Source organism: Cryptomeria japonica, chromosome 10 (genome assembly GCF_030272615.1).
Source record: "Cryptomeria japonica chromosome 10, Sugi_1.0, whole genome shotgun sequence".
NCBI classification, from domain to species: domain Eukaryota; kingdom Viridiplantae; phylum Streptophyta; class Pinopsida; order Cupressales; family Cupressaceae; genus Cryptomeria; species Cryptomeria japonica.
The window spans coordinates 468398312-468412307 of record NC_081414.1 but is presented as its reverse complement, the minus strand read 5'-3'; the positions used below and the strand labels follow the sequence as shown (position 1 = coordinate 468412307).

General features: G+C 37.8%; 1 protein-coding gene across 1 annotated transcript in view; it reads right to left on the bottom strand.

Moving 5' to 3' along the window:
• LOC131063384 (uncharacterized) overlaps nucleotides 1–13996 on the bottom strand; it is a 150193-nt gene that overhangs the window by 41691 nt on the left and 94506 nt on the right. The window contains exon 4 of the mRNA XM_057997186.2: nucleotides 6470–6619. Within this exon, the coding sequence (XP_057853169.1) occupies nucleotides 6470–6619 (150 nt within the window). The remainder of the gene's footprint in view (nucleotides 1–6469; nucleotides 6620–13996) is intronic.

The window sequence follows — 13996 nt, the reverse complement described above, 5'->3', positions numbered from 1 at the left end:
GTACTTTCCATTCACGTCATTTCCCACAAGTCTAAATCTCATTTTTCACTCATTTCTCCATTTTCCGTTCTACAAGTATACTTGCATTCGGGTTTTAAGAGTCCAATTGCATGTTCATTATTCCCAACTTGTATACTTATAAAACTCTCCCCAAGATCCAAAATTGGTCAAAGTCAAATTTCCACCATTCCCATTTATTTCCCATCTTTCTCTCACAAATTCATGAAGTGCAAGGGTTGGAGTTCTTCCCATTTGAAGAAGGAAAAATGTTAGTTGCAGTTGATTATGATGTTGCCTTAACACTTTTAAGTCTTCATCGCAGTATACCAGGTTATCCTTCAATGTCAGATTTACCATCCTTTTCTATTCCGAAGAAGATGAAGCATAAATATGACAAGTACGAGAATGAAGTTTCACCTTCACAAGTTTCCTCTCCTTTGGATCACATAAAAGACACGGAGACAGGGCATGTGCACATGTCAGACTTCATCAAGAGAGTGGAGGATCCGCAGGATAGTAATATGCAGCGGTTGTTCGACAGCCACATCCATCACACATCCTCTTTTCCAGTGGCTGCCCTAGAACCTGAATTTGTTCTCGCTTGCGCCCATCGCTTTGACAAGGAGACGAGAACCATTAAAAATGATGATGGTGAGGCAATAATCCACCTTGATGCAGATACAATTGAGAAAGTCTTCAGAATACCACCAGCACCTGTTTATATGGAAATTTCAAAGGATAGTGCAGCTGAGTACTATGTCAAGAAGGAAAAGGACTGTAAACATCATATCAACAGGTGGGTTCATGAGCCACAAGCCGCCTTCTCAAAGTGGGCTAAGTTGTACCGTTGCGACTTTAAGTGGGAAATTGGAGACATCATAACTCTCTTCAACAGGATGATGGGTCTTGAACACTCTAATGTTTTTGAACCTTGGATGTATCAGTTTACCATGTTCATAAAGCAATCCCATCATATTTCATGGGGAGAGATTATCAGTGATGCTTTGTGCGACCAACTTGTCGCCGTCCCTACCACCATGACTTTCTACATGAATTCATACTTAGTGTATTTGGCAGCGTCACTCAAACATTTCCCTGATCTTTCTACCAAGGGTGACCGCTCGCTTATACCTGTGTGGGAATATTATGATCAGCTGCCTTTGAGACCCAACAGATTACATTTCAGAAGAGTTCAAGATGCATTCTTTGGTTACTTCATGTGCCAATTTGACAAGACTCTAACGAACAGAAGGGTGTCAGATGAAGCATGGGAAAGAGTCAATGAGTATGGGTGCTTATTTCCTCAATTCCCAACTTTCACTTATGTGAGGGTCGGATGCTATAGTGGGCAACCATACATGCTCCTTAGATACCCGACTGATAAGATCATTCTTATGGAGTTGGGAAGACAGATCATGGTTGTGCACACTCATCAATCTATCAAACATAAGGTCAGAATGGGGATTTCTACAACAAACCCATTCAAAATTGGCCGGTATTCTCTTGTCACATCCGTCAAAGCCAAAGCTATGGACACTGAGATGCAAGAGATTAAACTCAAAAGGTTTAAGTCCAGGGCAGATTTTGATTACCGGGGTATGAAGGAAAAGATCAAAAAGTCCTTCGTGCACGTGCATCGTATTGAGGATATTTGGATAGATCTCCGTACAAAAATGGAGGTTCTCAAGATGGACTACTGCAAACTTACTGTTGAGCAAGATATTGATCTGAACCTAGTGGGCATTCCGCAAGGAATGATTGATGATGGTCATGTGCTCGATCCAGAGTACGTCTCACGAAGGGTTGAGGAAGCCCCACTTCCTTGAATCCAATGGTCGCATAAAGAATGCACGTCCATTCTTGAAAGATTTCAGCCTATCTTGGCTAACACCAACACTTGGCTCAAAGGTAATGGTGTTAGACTCATCAAGATCAAGGTTTGGAAAGAAGATGACTCTACGAGGCCTCTTGGACGTAAGTCTGAGATTCAAATTGACAACAAGGAAGGTGCATCATCTTCAGGCACCAGGATCAAATTGCGGGTTAGTCGGGCAGTAGTACTTCCTCCTGAGGAGGCGACAATTCGTGGAAAGGAAAAGTTCGGGTTTCACGTTCATGTGATTGATCCTGATAATCCAGAAGAAGGACAGCAATCAGATGATGCTCCTAAGTCTCTAGCTTCGGACTCACCTCATGAGATTCCTTCCTCAGTTTCCATCGAGACGCCTCTTTCTCCTCCTGACATAATACTGGAAGAGTCTCCTCAGAATGTCGTTCCTATTTCAACAGTTGAGATGCCTCCTAATCATCAACAAGAGAGTTCGCTGGAAATTCCTGAGGATACTCCTGCATGTATCCATTTGTCAGAGATTGATACCTCTCCTTCTAGCTTTGAAGAATTTATGAGGCAATCTTCATGCCCATTGGTTACTGAACAAACCATGGTCGCCATCCAAACAAATACTCCTCCCAGGGTGACCACGACTGTTCAAACAGAAACTGCTTCTCCTTCGCCTTCAGCAGCTACTAGAAGAGAACTAGTTGTTTTACCTCCATGGCTTAGTTCTTTTACCCCAAAGAGGAAGAAGCAAGAAATCTCTCCTGATGTCTTTGACTGTCAGCAACTCAAACAGTCTAGGCCCAAGGTTGCTAAAAAGGCCAAGACAATCTCAAGAGTAACTGTTGATAGCAATAAGATGAAAGTAGCAGAAATTGTTGAGCCCCTTGCGGATAAGCCACATGAGGAAATGCGAGCTACTGATTACAGGGTCACAAGGATTGAATTGGGCAAACAAACGCATGAAGTGGTCAAACATGATGCCCCGCAATCTGTAGCCTCACTAGTGCAGCGGTATGATGAACTTCTAGCAAAGAAAAACAAGCTAGAAGAGGAGAACCGACAACTTTTTCGCAGCTGTCCATAACATTACAAAACCTGTTGGTGAAGGGAGTAATCCTACAAGTTCTTCCGGTTCCCAAGAATCGATTTGTGGAGTTGAAAGAGCTGCTCAGAAAGTACAAGCATTGGATTCTTGGGTGGATCAACTTCATGATCTGTGTGCACAAGTGTTGAAAGACATTTTCCAAATGATGTCTAAATTGGAGACCATTGAAGAGAAATTGAATCATACCTCCGACACTTTCAAACAGAATCTGGAAAGGGTTGAAGGTAGTTTGACAATCTGGCGCACCATGCCCCAACAACAGTTGAGTGTTCTTCAGGAGCATGCCATTATTCCTTCAAGGGTCATGTACTTGGAATTTAAAGAACTTCTGGAGAATAAAGCCATTGTTCTCAAATCCCTCATTGAGGAGATTGATGATGCAATGAGATTGCGGGGTGAAGTATTCCAAGGCATTGTTTCCCATTGTGAGAAGCCCTCTTGCAACATAATAAGTTAGAATGGAGAGTTGATACCAGAAGAAGAAGTGCTCGCAGATCTACAGATGAGGATTCATAATGAATGGAGGAGCGAACAATTCTCAACTGCTTAAATTCAGGTTCTGATGAAACATCAAATCTTTTTGCACGAAATTCAGTCCATCTTGGAGAAAAACGACTCTATGCTTCTTCGATGCCATGATACCATTGTGAAAACCATAGTTGTTGCCAAGAACACCCACGAACCGAATCTCGTTGAGCTACGAATGATCATCTAGAAGTTCGAAGGATTCATGTCCTCACATGCTGCAGCTTAAGTGTTTTTCAACACTTAGTTGTATTTTTCCAAATTTGTAATCTCTTAGTTGTAGTTTTTCTTTTGACAAGTTGCATGTAAAAGCCTTTTGTAAATTGCAAGTTAAGCCTTTACTTGCACTTTTGTAATTACATGTAAGGCAACTACAAGTTGTGTTCAGTTAAGACTGTAGTTGGAATAAATCATAGTTAGTTATTGAATAAGTCTTGGTGGTTGAGAGAATCTCTCAAGTTAGTTAGGATCCTCCCACCTTTTTCTCAAGACTCCTCTTCTATAAATACTTGAGGGGTCTATTATAATCTTTATCTTTGAAAAGCAAGCAAAAACTCTGCCAAATTTACAGCAAAGAAGTCTTTGAGCTTTCATGTGTGAATTCAAGAATTGAAAGAAATAGGAGATCGGTCAAGCTTTGAGTCTTTGTGCTACATTCTTGAGTTTGTGTTCTATATTATCTTTCTTGCAAGTGTTTCTTCAAAGAACTTAATCGAATTTGATTTGCAGTCTTTGTGCTGCAAGTATTTGAGGTTAATATAAATTAGAATAAATAATCTTTTGAGAGGAGTTGTAAGTCTTTGTGCTTGCACTTATTCTTAAGAGAGTTTAGAAGCAGATTTTGTGAGAAATAGCTATGAGTCTTTGAGCTTATACTACTTCCCATTGTTTTATGTAGAAAAGAATAAGATATTCCAGTCTTTGAGCTCTTATAATTTGTTCTTGATAGCGTTAGTATAGAAAAGGGTAGATAGGACTTCATATAATGAAGACTTTGAGCTTGATATTGCTGTCTCGTCCCGAACGAAGTGACGGAAGTCTTTGAGCTTTCAGGAAACTTCATTTCCTTTCTCTCATTTCATTTCAAAAAGTTGTTACTGTTGTTTTATGTTAAATTGCTATCACTTTTCTGTGAAGAGAAAATGATATTGGCTTTCTTGAAAGAAGAAGAAAGACTGTTGTCCCATCCCATTTTATTTTTAAAGTTGTAGTTAGATAGGGGGAGTCTTCCCTTAATTAGGAGAGTTTTATTCACACACTGTGGTTGAAACCACAATTTTGTATATTTCCCCAAGTGTACAAAATTTTCAACCAACACTCTTCCCCCTCATTCTATGCACATGATGCACCCCTCAGTACTTAATAATAATACTTCTTCTCCCACTTCCCTCCATTCTCTTAATATATGCTTCCACCCTATGGATATATAAAGGGATGGTAAGGCCTTCTCCTTTCTATTCCTACCCTTGATGATCCTCTTCCGAAAGCTCCCAATTCTTCCTCTTCGAAAGGCTCAAGAACCTCTACTGACACTTTCTCTTTTGATGCCTTTGGTGACTCCACCAATTAACGATGAGAGCTATACTCCTTATGATAACAATTCTACCATTGAAACTCCCATTATTTCCACCAACTAGCATGCCATGCCTTCCTTGTATCCTTCTCCCAAACATCCTTCGTCCTTTGATATGTTGGCCCATATTAGATATTGATCACAATAGCATCATCAACAATTTCTTAAATATCACATTTTGTTGAACTTCATAATCCTAGGACATCAATGATTCTCCTTATGCCCCTCTCCCCACCATTCCTCTGCCAACATCTAGGGCACCTATTAAGAGCATGAATCCACTTCTTTCTATTTCTCACCCTTCTCTTCCTCTCACCTTATCCTTAATCACTTCCCTTCCATACCTCCCCTTCAACTAGAAGCATCATCACATATTTCTTCTAAGCCACCTCCTCACTCTTCTCCTATTATTATAACTTCCCTCCTACACATTGCATCTCTTCTTCAACTCTTGAATTGGCTCATGTGAATCACAAACTCAAGGAGCTAGAAATTCAATTAGATATTCTTACTTTCATTCCATTCCATATGCCCAACTGCTACATTATCCCTTGTATTCCAAAATCCTCCCATCAGCCTTGGGCCCTATGTCTTGATAAGTATAATGGTTGAGGGGATACCTTACATGATGTGTGTTAATTCTACACCATATGCTTAACTCATACATGTGATGATCCATTGAATTTATCCCCTAGAACTTTAAAAAATTATATTTTAGATTGGTATCACACCTTCGCCCATGGTTCGCTGCATTTATTCCCTAGTGTATTGCACATATTTGTACACCATTTTTTGAGTTAAACATTTAACCCTCCTTAATTCTTTTTGGATCTTTACCGTCCAATGTGGCTTCTCAACTATATATAGAATTAAAACACTAATCCATCAAGGTATCAGGTTGGTTACCTGCTCAAAAATACACTGATCTTCTATCATTGGGTTATGGATTTTATGTTTGTGGTGTTAACCCATTTTTTAGTAGGACAGCGACAACTTTGATAAGACACGAAAAATGTCAAATAATTGGAGCTCCTTTTCCTATCTGTCCAGATGGAACACATGCATGGATTGAATAGATTTGTCCTGTATTTCGTATTGGACCCCAAGGTTTGGAGGGAAGGAAGGAACGGATATGGGAAAGTTTAAAGGATTATCTTGATTTGGTATGTAGTAAATCTGTCTTTTTCATGGGAGATAATCTGCTAGAAGTATCTCTAGCAAGATTCTTAATCAGATGTGGAATGATTGTTCATGAAATTGGCATTGGATTCATATTGTACAATGCAAGTAAACTCCCAATGAATGTGTTCAAGACTAAACATTATTTTATTTATTGGCTGTTAAAATGGATTTTACACTTCCTGATAACCATCTCAAAGATATTTTCTAGAAAATCTCCTTCCAAGTATCCAAGAGAAATTCTTACCAACACCTCCAGCAATGAAGTGCGCCCAATGACCTTCAAGAGAGGGATTGTTCTTTTCTAGCCATTTCTTAGTGGACTCTATTACACCAAAGTAAGTTGCCCCTGTTGCCAATGATCCAGTCAATCCTGGAGTTATTCCTCTATAAAAACCTGTGCAAAATTCAAAGAAATATTTGTTAAAAATGTGCAAAGAAGATATAGACACATTGTATACAGAAAAAAGTTCTATCATATACTATAAATGAGCTAAATTATTGTGAAGCTCATGTTTCATCACATGCCCATTTTAATTGACTGGTAGTAGGTATTGGTCTTTAGTAGATAATATTTATTAGGTGAAACAAATCTTAATGCAGTATGTAGGTAGCTTGTGTGAAAAACTAGAAGTAAATTTATTGGCCCATCAATGTAGTTGTGTAGGTGGCTTGTGTGAGAAGCTACGAACATGGTTATAAAAGGAAGTTTACCCCCACTCTGTAATCGTCCATCTTCACATTAAGACAAATTAATTTGTTCATTACATTTATTATAGGAGAGTAATTTCTCTCACCAAGGGTTTGTAAGTGTGAGTTAAGTCTAACCTTGGTTGTGCAGCTGCCCACCTAGTTCTATCTATTGTGTAGTCATGTCTTTTGTGGTTGCAGGTACACAATAGGTAGTCTCAGAGATGATTTCTTTATATGGACAAAAAGGAACTGTGTATTACAAAAAGTTTAACTTTACTAAAGCACCAAATTGAAGCAAAATATTTTCTATAGAAAATAGACTCAGAGATGTGGGTGGTTTGCCATAATTTCTGGAGTAATTTCAAAGAAGCTATGGCCACCACAAGTTGCTCAATATTAATCTAAAACAACATTACAAACTCTGTACTCTGTACTTTAGCATTTTGTCAAGCTTAACTTCATAGTCAAAGTATCTGCTTTAAGTGTAATTTTCTTGTTTGAAAGTAGATTCTATACAGCTTCAAATGACCAGTGTCATAATTTTCTATGAAATACTGACGAAGGAAATCATTCTGAAACTTATGTTTTTCTATCCACAAAAATCCTTATTGGTAGAAAAAATAATGAACTTTAGATTAAAGGAAGCAAACCAAGTCTAGCCATTTGCATTTCAAATAAGAATTCTAGATATAACTTCCCAAAAACACAATTTCAGATTTACAATCAATATCATTGTCAAACGATAGATTTGAAATGAATGTATAGTGTATTTGATAGTGAATATGGTGAAATAATTGCTACTATGAACAGGAATGGGAATATAGACAAGAAATAACTGTATGAATAGGCCTAGAAAATGCTTTTCACAGCAACCTTCTACAAACATGTGATAGTATTAGTGGCCATAGATGACAATATTGCTCATTCTTTCACACAACCTTACTACAAACGTGTTATAGTGCTATTCCCCTTTCATGATCTCCTAATTGACCTTCATGAAATCCTTGTTTCTTTGAGAATTCCTTCCCTCATAGGGCCACTTATACGAGTGGGCTTTAGGTTAGGATTTAACCACTTTAGGTTGCCTCCCTCTTGCTTTTTTCAACTTTCTTTTGTACTTTATGTTCAGTTACTTTTTATGAACTCGGGCTTTCACCCTATTAACTCTCTTTAATATATCATTGTACTTTCTAAGTCTCATTGAAATACTTTAGTTATTTGTGTCATAAATATAATTTTATTACTTCATTCACTTGACATGTTCACCCAGGGTGATGATGAAACTGCCTTCTCTAGATTGGTAGATTTCATGTCCCTCACAATAGAGCACTTCATCCTGAATGGACTTATTGCTTGTGGGAGGCAACATTGCTAGCTGACACAGATATTCCTACCCTCATTCACTCAACTGATTGTGTTTGTTGAGGATGAGGTCTTTGGCAGATTCAACCTCTTGAGGACTTTGAGTTTAGATTCTTCTCAATACTTGATGAGAAGGTGGACAGCTGGAGCAAAATTTATGACGAAACAATGGCAAATTGTCCAATCATCCCCCCATCTCACCCCCCCTTCTTGAGGGCTCCATTGGCCAATAGTTTTGAAGGATCTCACATTCCTTTTTTGTCTAACATTAGATATCACTTGAATACTTGTTCAATAGGAAATACAAACATGGAAAGAAAAAAAAAAGCTATAATGGCATTTGTCCAGATTTGATTGATAATTAGGTGGATAATATGCTAAAATAATGTGAAAACGTAATATGTTATGATAGCAATAAACCCAGATTGTATCTCCTGAAGCCTAAACTTGTTCAATCGGAAATACAAACATGGATAAAAACAGCTGTAATGGAATTACTCCAGATTTGATTGATAATTAGGTGGATAACATGCTAAAATGCAAAACATTAGTGTGGTATGAAAGCAAAGCTAAATAAATCGAACAACCACAATTCATAGTACAATCTAAAAGAGAGCATTAGTGAAATTAGAGTTATTTATAGAAAAATAGCAATGTTTGAGAAGCCATAACACCCTAATTTTATATTTTAAAGAAGATTTTGTTATAGTAGTTTCTTAAAGGGGCAAAAAAAGTCTTAAAATAGAAAAGGAAATAATTCATTAGATAAATTGAAATTCCACGTGATAAGTTTACTCTTGGAAAGTAAAGAGGACATGTCACAACTATAAACTCTCAGAAATGCAAATTTTCAGTTTTCAAAATATTTCAGGAATTTCTACATCCTTTAATTCTGTGATTATAGGATGTCATTAAGAGCATTTTCCATAGGCTGGACCTGGCCAGCCAAAATGTTTACTTAGGGAAACCATTTCGAAACTTTTCTCAAGGTTTCTAGTTTGGGGTCGGGGGGGTGGGGGAGAGGGAAACATGTGTTGGGATTAGGTGTCATTCACCTTGCATTCCTAAAGTTCATATTTATTGTAATTCATATTAGTTAAGTGCCCACATGGACATGGGTAACCCACTTTATAACTTGCAATTGAGAAGTTGTAAGCAGCACTTAGTGTAATGGATCTCATAAATGTAACTTTGACGCTTATAAAGTGTGAAAAGATGTTACTTTGGGTAAAGAGCATGAAAGAAGGAAGTTAAGTGTGAACTGGAAAACTGAGAAGGCTCTTTGGCCAACACACGAGATTGTGTTGAAAAGGGATGGATACGTCCAAGTTTGTGTGCTTGATTTGGGCAGCAATTTTGCCCATGCTTATAGGGCATAGTATCGTTAATTTCTAGTTTTGAACTTGCCTATTTATTAAATGTATGGGTTGGTGATATGAGAGAGAGCAGTTGGAAGGCAAGGTTATGCTGTCAGATTTCTCTAAGAGATGGAAAGGAGCACACATAGGGTTATGCTGCTCACTTCCACTACAGTTTGTCCTCTTGTTTCTCGCAGTTGTGGCATTGCAATATGGCTAAGGGCATTTGGCTGAGTTGTTGCCAGTTTGTTTGTACAGCGAGGAGTATATGACAGAAGCTTGGGTCGTGTGAAAATAGACATCACTAGGATCACCAGAGACGCATCCATGTGGAACACTTCCATTTTGTTGGTTTTGGAGCATTTTTTCAATTTAAAATTTAATAAATGGTGAAAGAGCTACACCTCTAGAAGACAACCTACATTTTCAATATTTTTCACAAAATTCTTCCTACACTGCCACCTTGATCAACATCAAAAGAAAAACAAATCTCTGTATTAAGGACTTTGCCAACAACCTATTTTTAATCAGCGTATAAAAAAGGCATTTAACAACAAAATGTTGACAAAGGATATGTACACCCAATTGTGTACTCCACACCATTTATTTCTGCCATTTAGGCAATGAAGAATAAAAAGTATTAAGTTTTCTTAAATGTGTAATGTTTTCAAGATTCAATGGTAGTGGGGAGGTTGAGGCAATAGGGGAGAGATTCATGTAATGTCCCCTTCTCCGCAGTGATTAGTTTTGTTGGCCATTAGCCTAGTTTGGAGGCCCGTAGGCTAGTTGGGGGCAGAAATAAGGGTTTCCTATTTTCGAGGGGGGATTCTTTGGTGTTTTCAAGGGCTATATGTGGGAGTTTGACAGTTTGGATTATGGATTCCTTCTGGGTTTTCAGAGAGCTTCAGGATGGTTCGACATGGATCTGCATCGGGTGACTTTTTCCAGACTTACTATTTTTAGTAAGTGCGACAAATGCTCAAAATGTGGTTAAAATCACTTTGGAAACACTTACTATTTTTAGCAGTATGCTATTTTTAGTAAGTACTATTTTTAGCAGTTCTATTTTTAGCAGGATGTCAGCAGGCTTGTTCAGATGGCTATTTCCGGCAGGTCAATTTGAGCAGTTGGTCTTCCCTCATTTTTTGGTGCTATTCTTGCCAAGGGTTCCTCAGCTCAGTTCAGTGACTATTTCTTCCAGGGCAATTCTCTCAGTTTGTTTCCCCATATCCCTGGAGCTTGTTTTGGCAGGTTCAGTATTTGATGAAAAATGGTGTTTTAAATTAAATTATAACTGAAGGCAAAGGTTGGACGATTTATTTAAAAGGGGTTGCTTAAGTTATATTGATATATAAGTCTTTCCCTTAATTATATATTGGGTGATTTATTGTTGAGGAAAAATACATTATAAAGTGAAATATTAATACGACAAGATGGACGCCTTATGGAGATATAAGTTAATTTTATAATATATTTTACTTATCTACCTTGGATGCCACATTATGATTTTATTGTTATTTTTATAAAGAATATTTGCTCTTATGAGAAGGTCGATTTGGAGAAAGGAGAAATGAAATGTAATTTCAAAATAATGTGAAGTGAATGTGCATTTGGATTTGGCGTTCATTTGGAGGGAATGTGAATTTGAATTTAAGCCCTCAAAATCTATAAATGAGAGTGTTGGGCTTCTCATTTGTATCTCAGACAATTTACACTGTTATGTTGTCGGATTGACTCCAGACAATCTTCGAGGGTGAATACCTCCTAGGGCTCTTGACAGACTTCGAGAGTGAGACATCACTCCTAGCTGTGATTGGATCTTCTAAATATGTGGTTCGATTTTAGTGTGCATTTTCGGATTTCCAGTATGGTGTGGATTTCAGTGTTGCTGGTTTTTGGTGTGGCTGTAGCACCTTCTAGCTCATAACTCTCAGTTCGTGTGTCAGATCATTCTGGGTAGTGGCTCGTTCTCTTCCTATGCCACAGGCGATCAAGTTTGTAAGTTTGTAGAGCTTAATGTTGAGTATTTAATTTTTAAATGCAAATCGTAGTTCTTTCCTAGCCGTACTATGTTGGGCTGCCTAGGAATGCGTGCATAAAATCATTTGGGAGTTTTGGGTGCAGTTTGTTGGTTCTAATCTAATCGCTTGTCTTGTATCTCTCATTTGCATCTGTTTGGGGGTCATTTCGTTGAGTGTGAATAAAGTTACGAGCATTTTTGTGAGTTTCTAGGCTGCTGGTCTATGTGTTTCCAGCGCATGGGTTGCATATCAAAATCTGAAAAATTGTTAGTTTGGAGTGTTTCCTTGTGTGGAATTGGTTTTAAAGCGTGTGGGTTCTTTGGAGTGTGTTTAGAGATAATTTGAGTGTGTAGGGAGTGATTTAAAAGTGTTTGTGAGGATTTAAATGTTGTTGGTCTATATTTCCAGCCTACTGTTTATTCATATCAGATTTAGTTTTGGGGGGTTGAAGCTAGTTTTCAGGAGTGTGAGTGTGAGTGTGAGTCTATGGGTGTGGTGTGAAGAGTCTTGGTAATAAGTTGCAGCTGATAGTTTGGGTTGTGCATTTGAATATACATGATGAATCATATTGTAATGATTGTTAGTAGTACTAACAGCAATTTATTTGAACTCTCTTAGTCCCACTGCATAAGTGGAAGAGGTTGGCCTTGCCGCCTAGTCTGGACAATGATTCTAGTAATTTTGTAATCCATGTTTGCATTGTAAAGCTGATTAGTAGTACTAACAACTATATAATTGGATTGTTGTTCTTTGGCCCACTGCATAAGTGGAAGAGGCTGGGTTGTCGCCTTCTTATCTATTGTAATTATATCCTCCCGCTGAATAAGCGGTGGAGTTGATTGTTATTTCATTTCTAGTCGTCCCGCTGCATAAGCGGTAGAGTGATTGTTCTTTGGTTTCTTGCATCATCCTTGGCTGGTTTACCGCCAAGTGATTTTTAATATTCTCCATATCCCGCTAAAAAGTGGAAGGGGTTGGCTTACAGCCCAAGCATTGTATTATTTCCAGTTATTTGAAGCTAATGATCCCCTCAACACCGTATGCTCTCACCTTCCCATATTGGGCACTCGGTGATCAGAAAGTAGAAGGGTTAATTTCAGCATTATTGTATCTTGATTTCCTAACCTTAACAGGTTCTTGTTGTGATTGTAACTGGAAACAAATTGAAAAAAAAATTGTGGGGATATTACAATTCACTAAACAAATAAAGCAAAATCTATATCAACGCTATCTAGAAAACAAGTTATGTTGCAAAAGAACAAAATAAAATACAAATAACCAAACCACAATGACAAACTTAAGGAAACATAGCCTCGTTGTAAGAAGCATCTTATTTGCCCTTTCTTTTCCTACACTACAAATGAAATAAGAATCAAAGGACAAACCAAGTCTATAACACACCAAATTACACTCATATATATAACTAGTAAGAAATACGTGCAAGAATAAATGTCATGAGAAAGAGGTTTTCGCACTAGGTCCTGTTGGTGCCTACATTTGCTAGACTAAAATTTTGCCAAAATTTCCTGAATCCCAGCCCCTCCTGCATTTTGGCCTTACTTTACCTACCGTTGATAACCAATCTGAGATGATTTCTACAGGCACCCAAATGCAAAATTTGTCAGTCCTTGCATTGCCCCCTCCATTTGTTTTACTAGTAAATTTGTCTAAGGCATCAAAGTGTAAGTTCAACATTTCAAGGAGTTCACGAAATTCTGTAGGCACCCCAAGTGCAAATTTTGTCTAAGTCCCTACCTTGCCCCTCCATTTGTTTTAAAAGTAAATTTTTCCAAGGCATAGAAGTATTCAAGGTCAACATTTCAAGAAGTTCACAAGTTCATGAAATCCCTGAAACCCAACGAGCCTAAGTTTTAAATGTTCAAGTTTTCAGGAAGTTTGCAAGTTCGCAAACTCCTCAAAATACCAACATTAAGAAGGAAGAAGTTTGCCAAGTTCCTGATGTCACAAAATTCACTAGTTTAAACTCAAACACAAAGTTTGCAAGTTCGCAAACTTTGTAAAATGTCAATGGGGTTTGCCAACACATCAAGGCTAAAGAATGAAAAAGGTGAATTGTGATGAAGTTCTAAAAGTCACAAATTTTAAAAGTTCGCAAAACCAAAGAAAAGTATGACAAAATTCTTTAAGGTTTGCCTATTCACAAAAAGTGTGAAAGTGCAACATACAGAAGAAATATGTGATAAAAGAAGAGAAGTGCAAATTGAATGAAAGAGAAGACAAAGAAAGAGGCTAAGTTCCAAATGTCGCAAAGTTTGTGAGTCTAAAAAAAGTACGAAAAGGTTTGTTGTAGGCCTGTAAATGCAACAAAGAAGAAAAAAG